The sequence below is a fragment of the Sarcophilus harrisii genome, chromosome 3, assembly GCF_902635505.1.
Source record: "Sarcophilus harrisii chromosome 3, mSarHar1.11, whole genome shotgun sequence".
Classification (NCBI taxonomy): Eukaryota; Metazoa; Chordata; class Mammalia; order Dasyuromorphia; family Dasyuridae; genus Sarcophilus; species Sarcophilus harrisii.
Window position 1 is genome coordinate 573,148,857 of NC_045428.1, and position 12,670 is coordinate 573,161,526.

Genomic DNA, 12,670 nt, shown 5'->3' on the forward strand with positions numbered 1-12,670 from the left:
TAGGCTTCAGAGGAAAAGAGAAGGTCCCCATCCCCCAGCAGCTATCCCGGAGGGATGCTGGGCCTAGTGAGCTCCATCACCCTGGGACAGCATGATACCACCTCCTGGCGTTGAACAGCTGATAAGAGTGATGTAGACATCACAGGACGGCAACCATCCACACCACCTCTCTAATCCCAGCTTCCCACCACCACATGGGCGGGGCAGTGGAAAGGACACAGAGACCAAGGGGTGGGTGTGTGTCCCGGATCTCATCCCCTGCAGGAAGTTGGGCGGGAAAGCTCACGCAGACTCAGTCTCCCCATCTGTTAAATGAAGGGGTCAGATAAGGTGCCAGCTCTAGAGCCGTGTGATCCTCTGAGGGGAGGAGAATGCCGGACGATCCGCAGCCCCAGGGAGGCACAGGCGGCAGCTCCGGCAGCCCTGGCCCACCCCTCTCTGGCCCTGGTTCCATTGGGGATCCAGAGAAGCCCCTGGGGACCCTTTGAGGGAGGGTCTCCATCAGCTCCGGCCCCTACTCCTGGGCTCTCCCAACCCCGGGCCTCGGGCTGACTCTGGAAGCGCCCGGGCTTTCCTCAGGGGGTAGTTTACACATATTTATCTTCACTCGCGCCTCGAGGGCCGGGACTTGCTGTCTGGGAGGTGAAGGTTGGGGGAGGGGGTCCAGTTCAGCGGGCCACCTCCCCCGGAGCTGAAGTCTGGGAGAGACAAAAACCAAGAGTTTGCCCTCAAAGGACTGGGGGGGGGGGAGGCCGCTGGGAGAAGACACAAAACGGGCTCCTGCCTATCAGGCCCTTTCCCCCTCGGGGCTGGAGCTCCCGGAAGGCCCCGGGCCCTTATCTCTTCCATTGACCTTGGTGGGTCGAACCACCAGAGAGAGGAGTTCGGGAGTCGGGGCGGAGGCGGGCGCGGGTGCGGGCGGCTGCGCCCCGCCATAATTAGGAGGCTGCCGGAGCGGCCCCTCGCGCAGACGGGCGCGCCCGGCCTGGGGGAGCCAGGGGTTAATCAGCAGGAAAGAGCTGGCTTGTCCCTCATTAGAGGGAGGTACAGGCGCTGTCCTGGCCACCGGCCAACTTGGGTAATTACATTCTGGCGACCTAGATTCCCCTTTCAGCTCCAATTAGATTCAGGAGCTTCTTCCCTTCCCACCCCAAAATCAGGGGCGGCCCGCGGAGGAGCCCAACCGGCTGCCCGCGGGGCCTGTGGGCGCAGGGGACGGACGGGCTGGGGCGGGGGGAGGCTCCGGCTGGGGGGGGGTCGCCGGCCCCCTCCGTCCCTCACGCGCCCGCCCCTCACGCGCCCGCCCCTCTCCCCGCAGGGAACACCATCACCATGCCGACGGCGTCCGGGGCCAAGAAGCGCTTCTGGATCATCGAGGACATGTCCCCCTTCGGCAAGCGCCGCAAGACGGCGTCGTCCCGCAAGATGCTGGACGAGGGCATGATGCTGGAGGGCTTCCGGCGCTACGACCTGTACGAGGACTGCCAGGACGCGGGCTGCCAGTTCTCGCTCAAGGTCACGCACTACCACTGCACGCGGGAGAACTGCGGCTACAAGTTCTGCGGGCGCACGCACATGTACAAGCACGCGCAGCACCACGACCGCGTGGACAACCTGGTGCTGGACGACTTCAAGCGCTTCAAGTCCTCGCTGAGCTGCGACTTCGCCGAGTGCCCGTGGTCGGGCAGCAGCACGCACTTCCACTGCCTGCGCTGCGGCTTCCGCTGCACCGACAGCACCAAGGTCACGGCGCACCGCAAGCACCACGGCAAGCAGGACGTGATCAGCGCCGCGGGCTTCTGCCAGTTCAGCTCCAGCGCCGACTGCGAGGTGCCCGACTGCAAGTACAAGCTCAAGTGCTCGCACTTCCACTGCACGGCGCCCGGCTGCAAGCACACCGTGGTGGGCATGTCGCAGATGGACTCCCACAAGCGCAAGCACGACAAGCAGGGCGGCAGGCGGGCCAGGCCGGCGCGGCGCCAGCGCAGCGGCATGACAGGGGCCCCCCAGGCCTCGACAGCTCGCTCAGCCTGGCGCGCCAGTAGCGGGCGCCACCGCTCTTCTTCCTGCAGAAGCGCCGCGCATTCCGGCCTCGCCGACTCCCTGGACCTGAGCAAGCAACCCCGAGGCCGGGCCGCGCCCGAGGCAGGCGGCCGCTGACGGGCCCTGGAGGACTGTCCAGGAGGAGGAGGAGGAGGCTGAATGAGGCGAGAGGCGGAGGAGGGCGGGCCAGCAGGAGGGCGAGGCGGAGGAGGAGGACGGGCGGCAGACGAGCGGGGCGCGAAGACGGGCTGACGAGGATCTGAACACAGTTCAGAATCGCTCCCGAGGCGGCCCAGGCGAGCCTCAGCCCCAAAGACCCAGGGCGGGAGGTACGTGCCCCCTGAACCTGGCAGTGGCCCCCGCCCGGGGGAGCACAGCCTCCGCCTCCCGTAGCCCCCTCCCACCAAGGCAGGGACCCGTTGTGCCTGTTTGTTTTGAAGTAGACCCAGACCCCGGAAGAGAGCCCCGCCCCAGCCCCTGCCGGAGGCCGGGCGGGAAGGCTGAGGCGGCGCCCAGGAAAGGCGGCGAAGGGCCTCAGCGCGGCCTCAGGCCCAAGGTCCTCAGTCTCCCTCCTCGTCCGGCCCACCGGGGAGGGGAGTCTGCCTCCGCTGCCCCCGGAGGGGCCGAGGATCTGGGTCCCTTCCCCCTCCCCCGGGCTCCGTGGGGCCCCTTCCTCCCTCTGGGGGCTCGGACACCCGGGAGCCGAGGCTTCGCACGTGAGGCTTGGCGGAGGGGTATTTATTGCTAAAGGAAGCATTTAACGAAGGGGGCGGGCCGGGGTCCTGGGCCCCGATCTTCCAGTCCCGCCCTCCGGATCTTGGCTCATTTTTTAAAAAGATATTTGTCTGACTTCCCGATGCCCGAGGTGTGTGTGGATTCCTTCTGAGGTCTGGCCAGCGGGGAGCAGGAGAAGGTCCCAGGTGCCCAGGCCCGGCCAGGCTCCTGGGTGCTACCATGCGGCCGACTGCAGGCAGAGAGGCAACCACCTGGAAAGAGGCGGGCGCTGGGCGTACCCGCCCCGGGTGCTGGTGGCAACCTCCGGCCTCAGCCGCCTTCCCCGGCCCCGGAGGCGCGGCTCGGGCAGGGGAGGCAGCACACCAGGCGGAGGCCCCTTGACCCCAGACCCGGCAGCCTCGCGCCCCGCGAACTTTCAATGACAGTTTGGGCCTTTCTTCAGGGAAACAGCTTTTTTCTGGGAGAAGTGGATGAGCCCCCCAATGACCCAGAGTGAATGAGGAGGTCCTGGAGCCTCCGGCCGCCCCCTCTCCCCGCGGGACTATTTATTGCTCAGGACTGTGACAGTTCTCTCGAGGGCTACTGTGAACCCTCCGCTCCAGGGACCTCCCCCACCCTCAGGGCTATCCGGAGCCAGCCCTCAGCAGCCCCCACCCCAGGGGCCCCGGATCGGGGAGGGGAGGAGCCAGCCGGGGCTCTAAGCAGGCCGGGGGGGACTCGAAGGCCCTTCGGCCCGGGCCCGGCCCGGCCCCGCATCGAGGATTGACTGAACTGGGACACCGGCGCTAGACTTGGCCCCACTTGGTGGGCCCCAAAGACCCCCGACCCAGGGGGCCGTTTTCTCCCTCTTCGTTCGGAAAGGTTGGGCTGAGGAGGGGGACCGGGTCAGCTTTTTTTCCTTTTCACTTCCCAATCCCACCCTGGGGACGACCCAGGGAAAACTTACCGTTTACATCGATCCTGAGGGGGAGGACTGAATGGTGCTGATGGAGAGAAGGAAAAAAGGGGGGCCGGGGGAGGAGGCGCTTCTCAGCCAGCGGCTCAGGTCGTGGCAGGCAGGGCGGATGTGACTGTTGGCTTTAATATTCAGAAATGAAAAAAATTTACAAAAAAAAAAAAAAGGTGTACAGTATTTTTCCTGTAAAGGTTATTATTCTATGTAGAACAAAAGATAAAAGGAAAAAAAAAAGGCTGGGGTGCTGGAGGGGACTGGCCCGCCTTCCGGCCTGGCCCCCGAGGGGGGGACCGTGTGCAATCTCTCTGGAGGGTTTCCTTTAGCATTTCTTTTAGAGGCCTTAACACTTTGAGGCTGCCTGTCTTCACGCTAGCACTGACAAGGACTCTTGACTTGAATTTTGTAGCGGGAGGGGAAGAGGAATAGCGTTAATGAGGTTTGTAGTTAATTTAACGTGGGGGGGCTCCCTCATTACTCGTGTGTGGCTTCTGGAGGCTCCCCCCGTTTTCTAGTTTTGGCCCCGCTTTGCCGCCGGAGCCCTCGAGTGGTCCCCAGTCCACGCTCCTCCCCTAACCCCGAGGGGGAAGAGGCCGGGACCCCCGAGCAATAGAGGAGGGGGCTCGGGCCCAGCCCGGCCTCCCTGCGCGGCTCAGCCGCCGTCTCATTTATGGTTGGGTGGGAGCTAGTTGGCCCCGCTCCCAAGGCCACTCCCTCCCCCAGACCCACATTTATTCACCCCTTAACAATGGTTTGGTGATGGTGGATTTTTAACTGAAAATTGGGGGGAAAAAAAAAAAAAAAAAAAAAGCCAGATAGAAGGCATCCAAGCAGCTGGTTCCTAGGCCCGGAGAGAAAGGCAAAGGGCGGGAGGAGAGCTCAGAGGGAGTATTAGCGATCAAACCGCAAAACCCATTAGACCCCCCTCCCCCACCCGGGCCCCCCACCCAAAGGCTCCTCCCGGGCTCTGAGACCGCCTCCGGCCGCCGAAGACCAGCGAGCTCCACCGCCCGTCGCCGCCGCCGCGTTCTAAGCCACGAAAACTGGATTCGGTCGTGGAAGGAGTTGTGTAAAGAGAAAAATCAGAAAACGTTTTTCAATGTAGCAACACACAAAAAAAAATTTAAAAAGGAAAAAAGCCGAGGACAGAGTGGGAAGTCTAGCCTTTTGTAATATATTGCACATTAGGACTACAAGCCATTGCTAGCTCATTTCGAATTTTAATGTGTAATTTTCGTTTTATTTTCTTTCTGTGGGGAAAAATGCTTGATCCACCAATGATCTTTTTAATGTTTTATAAGTATGTATGTGTATATATATAAATATCAAATAATATGTATGCACATATGTATGTGTGTGTATATATCTATATGTATATACATATATATAGATATATAGATCTATATAGAGGTTTTGAGACAAAAAAAAATGCAGAAAGTGAAAACTGAACAGAACAGTGTGTGCTCCGATTACTTGAATCTGGTCTCCACGGCACCTGCGTTATTAAGAACTGAATATTTTTCCACTTGAATTTAGTGCTATTAGAAATTTAATATATGTGTTTTATTTATTTGATTTTTTTTTTTGCATGACTGATGCAAGGTTTGACATTTTCACTCAATAAAAACTGGAAAAAAAACGTTCTCAGGTTGTTCCTTATTTTTCAAGGCCTCCCCACTCCCTTAACCCCATCCCAAAGAGAGTGACCGGGTGACCTTTGCTGTTGGAGTGTCCGGTCAGGGGTCCCCTCCCCGGGGGAGTGGGAGGGAGGCGGAAGGGGTCAGGGGAGAGAGGAGGAAAGACTGCCAGGGGATCTGCCAGTTTTATCTAAGAAGGGACGGCAGCTCTAGATCCAGAGGTGGTAAGTGTCAGAGGCAGGATTTGAACCCAGTATCCTTTCTAGTGTAACAGGCCGGGGAAGAAAAGATAAAGTGAACAAAGGGGGGGGGGGGGGGAGGAAGAGAGAGAGAGAAACAGAGAGGAGGGAGGGAGGGAAAGAGTGTCTAGCCATACATATGTGTTTGTATATATATATATATGTATGTATAGAGAGAGGGAAATTCTAGCCTTTTATATATATATGTATGTATGTATTTAAGTCTAGCTTTTTATATGTATACATATTATATATTATATGTGTATGTGTGGAGGGAGAGAGCGTCTAGCCTTCGGAGGACACTTCCTGGGCTCCGGGGATAGATTGGGAGACAGTCCTGCCCTCGAGGAGCCGGCAAGCTGGAGGCATTTATGGGAAAGAGTGAGGGTAGGCACCGGAGTTAGGTTCTAGGTGGGACCTCCCAGTTAGGGTCTGGCTGAGCCCTCCCTGCAGGGCTTTGTTGGTGCAAAGTCAGAGGCCACTGCTCCTGGGCCCCAGTGTGGCCGGGGAGAAAGATGGCAAGGGGGAGAACTGGGTCTTTAGTTACTGGTTTCTCTGGAAATGCTATTTTTTCATTTTCTGCCTTTAAAAGCACTGTTTGGCGGAGGGTCCCCAGGTCTCGCCGGACGACCCCGGGGTCCGCAGCCCAGGCCAAGGGCGGTGGCCCCTTTTCCCTGCGGCCACAGAGCCAGGCTGGCTGAGGGGGGAGAACGCGGCCCCCGCCGGCCCCGCTCTGCCCAGGAGAGGCAGTGAGCTCGGGCTTGCTCCCTCCTGCAAAGACCTGCCCATGGGTGGGAACGGCGCGTACCCGGATCCGGATGTTGGCTGCTCTCCTGTCTGGAACACGGGCGGGTATAACCGGGAGCTGAGGGAGCTCCCCCAGCCGGCCCCTAGACCTGGCCCAAGGCCGCTTGTTTCGGGGACCTCACGGAGGCCCTGCTGTTGGGCCCCTAGGCCCCGGGGTGACTGCAGGGAAACTGCCACCAACAGAAGCCCTTCCCCAGGCTTAAGGACCCCGGCAGGAGCTGTTCTGGGCCAGCCAGAGAAAACCAGAGGATTATGGGAATCCCCCCACACCCGGGGCCTGGATTTGAATCCCAGGCCTTCACTTGGGGGGGGTCCTGTTGCTTTAGCCCCTTTCCCGGGTGGGGGTCACCCCTATTCTTAATGAGCCTTGGATGGCTTTTAAAAGAGATAAAGAATTAATTGGGCTGGAGAGCGCTCGGAGGCCATGTAGCCCACCCTGTCCCCAACATTTGGGAAAAGTGACAGCTCCAGATGTCACAGATCATCAAAAGAGCCTAAGTGGCAACTCCGCCCCAGGCACGTGCCCTTCGAGGTGCCCTGACCTCCGGACCCAGTGATCTGGGATCCAGTGAGATTCATTCTGGTACACAGTTGGTGCTTAATAAGTGCTTGTTCCCTAGCACTGCCTTGGGGCTCTTTGAAGGGCACCACGGCCTGGCCCAGCTTTCACCTCCAAAGAGAGATTTTATTTAGGTTTTGAGACCAAAAGATGCAGATTCCGGGGGTGATTCTGGGCCTGGTCTGGGCGCCCGTCAGCAGCGAGAGATCAGGTTCTAGTCTGCTCCCGGGGCACGTGGGCAGCGCCAAGGTCCCGGCCCCCTGCGGGGGAAGCCCCTGGGACCCACCGACCCTGGCTCCCCTTAGTGAAGGAGAGGGCCCCTCCCCCACTGGGCCCGCCAAGCGGCTCTCTGCACCCGGGTGCCCTCCTGGCTCCGAGCCTGGCACGAAGCCCACCAGCCGATTACCTGCGTGTTTGCGGCAGACACGCTCACCCAACACACGTACAACACACTCACTCTTTTCTGTCCTATTAAAATCTTCAAGTTGGAACTTGCCTGTTGTTTGGGGATATCTTGATTCTGTTAAATGAAACAGTGACTAATTTATGAGATAAAACACAAGTTCAACAAATTAAAACCATTATGACTGCTTTTCAGGCTCCCCTGTGAGCACTGGGGGGTGGGAGGGGGCACAGGGCCAACAGCCACGGGAGAGGGCGGGCAGAGACGCTGCCCAGCTGCCCCAGCCCCGGGGGGGGGGGCACATGGCTGTGGGGAGGACTGGGACCTCCGCAGGAGCAGCCGGACTCCCGCTCATGCTGCTGAGGGGCTGCTAGCCTCGGCTGGGCAAGGAGCGCCCATGGTACCCTCCACAATGGTGCCCGAGGTGCCCTCCACAATGGTGCCCGAGGTGCCTTCCACAGCGGTACCCATGGTACCCTCTACAATGGTGCCCAAGGTGCCCTCCACAATGATGCCCGAGGTGCCCTCCACAATGGTGCCCAAGGTGCCCTCCACAGTGGTGCCCAAGGTGCCCTCCACAATGGTGCCCAAGGTGCCCTCCACAGGGCTGAGGGGTAACCCAGGAGGGAGGCTGGGTCCAGCTGCTGCTCTGGTGCTTCTTCATCTATAAAACAGGGATAATTGTGCGCCCAGGCCCCGACTGGCCAGCTTTGACTCAAATGAGAGCTAAGGTGGGGGAGACTGGGGGGGAAGCGAAGGGAAGTCGGAAACCCAAGCTCCAACCATCCTCAGCTGGGGGCCCTGGCCCAGCCTCTTCACCATCTGTTCCCCTCAGCTTCCTCATCTTTAAAATGGGGACAATTATGGCAGCTGGCGCCCAGGGCAGTGTGAGGAGCCGAGGATGGGAGAGCCCTTTGCCCGAGCTGGCACCCAGTGGGCGCTGCACCAGTTACTGTTCTTGCCAGTGGTTCCAGGGCCCCCTCTCACCATGAGCCCCTGCAGACCCCTGCCTCTGCCCTGCGCTCCACTCCCACTCTGGTGGTAGCCAAAGTTGTCCCCTTCCCGGCTCTGGCCCGTCCCCGGCTCACTTTAAGTACAGCTCGTTCCAGGCGTGGGAGGGCAACGGTAACAGTGCTCCACCCTGAAAGTGTGGAGCTAGCGAGGGCACTGGCCTGGCGTGAGGCCTGCAAACATGTTTCATCTGAGCAATTAAATGTGGAGGCGAAGTTCCTCCTACACCCAAACTGGGGCTAATTCCAGAGTTTTGTAACTTCTCGGAAAGGGCTAAAACCCGCTCCGCAGGCTCGGGGCGAGCCCAGCCCCATGGAGTCGGCCGGGCTGGGCCGGGTTGGCGGAGGCGGGTATTCTGGGGCCGAGACCCGCCGGCAGGAGCGGGACCCCAAAGGGGTCCATGACCCAGAAGTCCCCTAATGCCCGAGTCATCCTCACCGAATCCTGCACAGAGCATTGGGAGGGGCCCGGCCGGCTCATCTCGTCCCCTTTACAGAAAAGGAAACTGAGAGAGAAAAAAAAAAACTGTCTGCCTCAGTTTCCCCAAATGTAAAATGGGACAATAATAGTGCCTATCTCCCAGAGCTGTTGTGAGGACCAACTAAGATAATATTGCTTTTTTTAAATTAAAGCTTTTTATTTACAAAACATATGCAGGGATAATTTTTCAACATTGACCCTCACAAAACTTTGTATTCCAAATTCTCCCCCCTTCCTCCCACCCCCTCCCTTAGAGAGCAAGTAATCCAATATATGTTAAACAGGTTGAAATATATGTTAAATCCAATAGATGTAGAAATATTTATAAGTTATCTCGCTTGACAAGAAAAATTAGATCAAAAAGGAAAAAAATGAGAAAGAAAATTAAACAACCAAAAAGAAAACAAACAAAAGAATGAGAATGTGGGGATCCCTACTCAGGTCCCGCAGCTCCCTCTCTGGGGGGGGGGTGGCTCTCCTCATCACAAGACCATTGGAACTGGCCTGGATCAGAAGATACTATTTCTAAAGCCCCGGAACTCATTTCTTGGCACACAATAGGTGCTACATAAGCGCTGGTTCCTCCCCCCTCCTCCCCTCTGTGCTTTCCTAATTATCGCCGGTCATCATTTTTTCAGGGCCAGAAGGGACTTAGTGGATCATCTCGGAAGGTCCTTAATTTGGGTAAACATGGATCGATTTCAGAGGGTCCTTGAGCTTGGATGGGAAACAAATCACTCTTATTTCCAAGTACTTGGTTTCCTTGGTAAGCCTCCGGATTTCATTTTAAATTTAAGCCAGACTGCCCAAGGTGAAACACAGAGACCACAAAGTCCAGACCCTCTGAGCAAGTCCCACACAGCCCACAGACGGCCCCAAAGCCGGTCCCGGCGGCCTTCAGACTAGGGCTCTCAGACTTGGGCTCTCAGACCTCAGACTCAGGCTCTCAGACTCGGGCTCAGACTCGGGCCTTCCAGCACAAACGGGTGCTCTCTGCCTTCCCAGGGCGCCGCGATTCTGGGCCCGGAGCCTCTGAGGCTTTCAGCCCGTCGGGGACCCGGGCCTTCCACGCACGACCAACCCTGAGGGCCAAAGCACAGAGAGAGCTCTGCCCCAATCTGGGGCCCGAGCTCGTTCCCCTCCCAGGATGGCAGCCGCCTCTGGCTGCCAGGAGCCCGTGCCCGCCCCCGCAGCCCGGCCGCCCACCCCCAACATGTGGCAGAGACACCCCAGGCTCCCATCAAAGAGACCCGCGGCCCTGCCCTGAAACTCCCCAGCCCTTGGCCGGCCCCGCCCCATCCCGAGACCTGCGGGGAAGATCCCGGGCTCCCGCATGGCAGAAGGGGGTGGGTGGGGTGGGGGCCCCCAGGGCCTCGCCCTGGTGCTTCAAAGGGGCAGTTTTAAATACGTCCCTTTAAAGAAGGTTCTTCCCGGGCTTGTCTGGGAGCGCAGAGAGGCCTCTGGCCTTAGGAGGTGACCATAAAATCTCGTCTCTGCTTTGGGAGAGAGCGAACTTTCCAGCGCCGAGGCCGCGGGCGCGCGCAGCTTGTCCCCGATCCAAGCGAAAGTCACCTGGCCGGGAGGTGCTCCTCAGCGAGTTTCATATAAATTTTGAAAAATGTGAACAAACAAGTATCTTTTTTTGGCTTGGGATCTGAGCGGGGCAGGCAGGCGCCCTCCCCCAGCCCTGTGGGTCCAGCTGGAACAGGGAGGTGACGGCTGTGGGGGGTGTGTGTGTGTCTGTGTTTGTGTGTCTGTGTGTGTGTTTGTCTGTGAGTGTGTGTTTGTGTGTCTGTGTGTTTGTGTCTGTGAGTGTTTGTGTCTGTGTGTGTTTGTGTGTCTGTGTGTTTGTGTGTGTATCTGTGTGTCTGAGTGTGTTTGTGTGTTTGTGTGTGCTTATGTCTGTGTGTGTTTGTGTGTGTATCTGTGTGTCTGTGAGTGTGTTTGTGTGTTTGAGTGTGTCTGTGTGTTGTGTGTTTGTGTCTGTATCTGTGTGTCTGTGAGTGTGTGTGTTTGTGTGTCTGTGAGTGTTTGTGTGTCTGTGTGTGTGTTTGTGTGTGTCTGTGTCTGTGAGTGTTTGTGTGTGTGTGTGTGTGTGTGCGCGCGCGCGTGTGCCGGCATGTGAGCAGCGAGGGGGCGGTTACACGCACACAGCCCGGCCCGGCCCACCTGGCCTGGGGGGTAGGGGGAGACAAGGTGGTTTTCTGTGGGAAGGGGGGCAGGTCCCGGCAGAGGGGGCTCGGGGACGGCAGGGGGCCGGGGGGGGGGCGGGGGCCCCCCCCCCCCCCCCCCCCCCCCCCCCCCCCCACGCTGGGGCCGCCCCTCCCAATCCCGGGCAGATTGTAAACAAACAACCTCCAACCCCGCAGGGTTTCAGTCACACCCCCTCCCCCCCGGCCCCAGAGCGGGCCCTCGGGCTCCAGCGGCCTCTGCGGGGCCGGAGCCGCCTCTCGGGGCGCAGGGATCCCGCTTTTCCCTCCAGGGGCCTCCCTCCACTCACTTAAAGCCCCCTTTAGCCTCGGGGGCTCCGCGGGAGCAGCCTCGGCCGAGGAAAGCGCCCAGGCCGGAGAAGGGGACGCCGCGCCCAGGTCGGAGAGCTCCTGAGCAGCGGGGCTGGATTGGAACCCAGGACCTCCGACTCCAGATGCTCTTGTGGCCGCCCCCTCAGAGGGGCCCCGCCTGGAGGAGGAGAATGACGGGAGGCTGGGACCCAGCGGAAGGGACGGCTCCTCCAGGCCGCTCCGCGTGCGGCCAAATCCAGCGGCCCCTCCGGGCTGAGGCCGACTCCAGCCTCCGGCCAAGCCGGACCCACAAGCGTGGTCCTCTCGGCCCCGGCCCCCTCCTCCCCGGGAGGGATCCAGTAACGTGCATCCTTCCCCGGCCCCGGCCCCCTCCTCCCCGGGAAGCTTCTCCCTTCTCCCCCGGCTCCCAGGCTCCCCTCCAAGTCCCCGGCCACGGGAGCCTTCCCTTCCAAGTGAACTTCCATGGACGGAGCCGATTACTGGGGGAGGCGGCCTCTGCCGTCCTTTGTATCCCCACCACTGGCAGCGCCTGGTGCTTAATAAGTGCTTTTTTATTCATTTATTACATGCCGGGCCCGTTGTAAGAATCAGCCGGACCAGAGAAAATAAAACCAAACAGCCCCGGCCTCACGGGAGCTCACAGCCTCCGGGGGTGGGACTGGTAGAGTGCATTCAATAGAACTTAGTACAAAGTAATGGAGGAGGGGAAAGAAAATAAATTAGGATGAGTACAATTGGCCTGAAGCTGTTTGTCCAGGAGGCAGCCGGGGAGGGGGAGAGAGGGCTGGGCCGGGGCAAGGAGACCTGAATTCAAATCCAGCCTCAGACCCCCCCCCCCCCCCCCCCCCCCCGCTCCCGTCCTCCGGAGAAGGGAATGGCCGAGAACACCCCCCGATTAGTGGGGTCCATGGGGTCGGGAAAAGTAGCCGCAGCTGAATAACAAGACTATAATTGGAAAAGGAACTTTGGGATCAAGGAGCATTTTTCTGAGTGCTTTGGGGGAAGCGTGAATCCAGCGGATGGAGGGAGAAGGGATCTGGCAGTCAGGTCCCTCCCGGGGAGAGCAAGGGCCCCTCCCGCCCGGCACCTGCCCCACAGCCCGGCAGAGCAGAGGCCTTTCTGCCCCTCTCTGATGAGGGCCGGGTCACCTCAGGCACCGGCTCATTTTCCCCATCCTCCCCATTCTAACAGGTGTGTACTGGAGGCTGAATCCCAAAATGGGCAAAGGCAGAAGGCGGAGTGGCCAGGAATCCCGCTATCTCTAGGAGCGCTGCAGCAGGAC

The 12,670-nt window shown here is 59.4% G+C and overlaps 1 protein-coding gene across 1 annotated transcript in view; it reads left to right on the forward strand.

Moving 5' to 3' along the window:
* Nucleotides 1-2,160, forward strand: part of LOC100922988 (zinc finger protein castor homolog 1) — a 32,796-nt gene extending 30,636 nt beyond the window's left edge. Inside the window, exon 19 of the mRNA XM_031961555.1 lies at nt 1,319-2,160. Coding sequence (XP_031817415.1) covers nt 1,319-2,160 — 842 coding nt within the window. The remainder of the gene's footprint in view (nt 1-1,318) is intronic.
* Nucleotides 2,161-12,670: the final 10,510 nt, after the last annotated feature.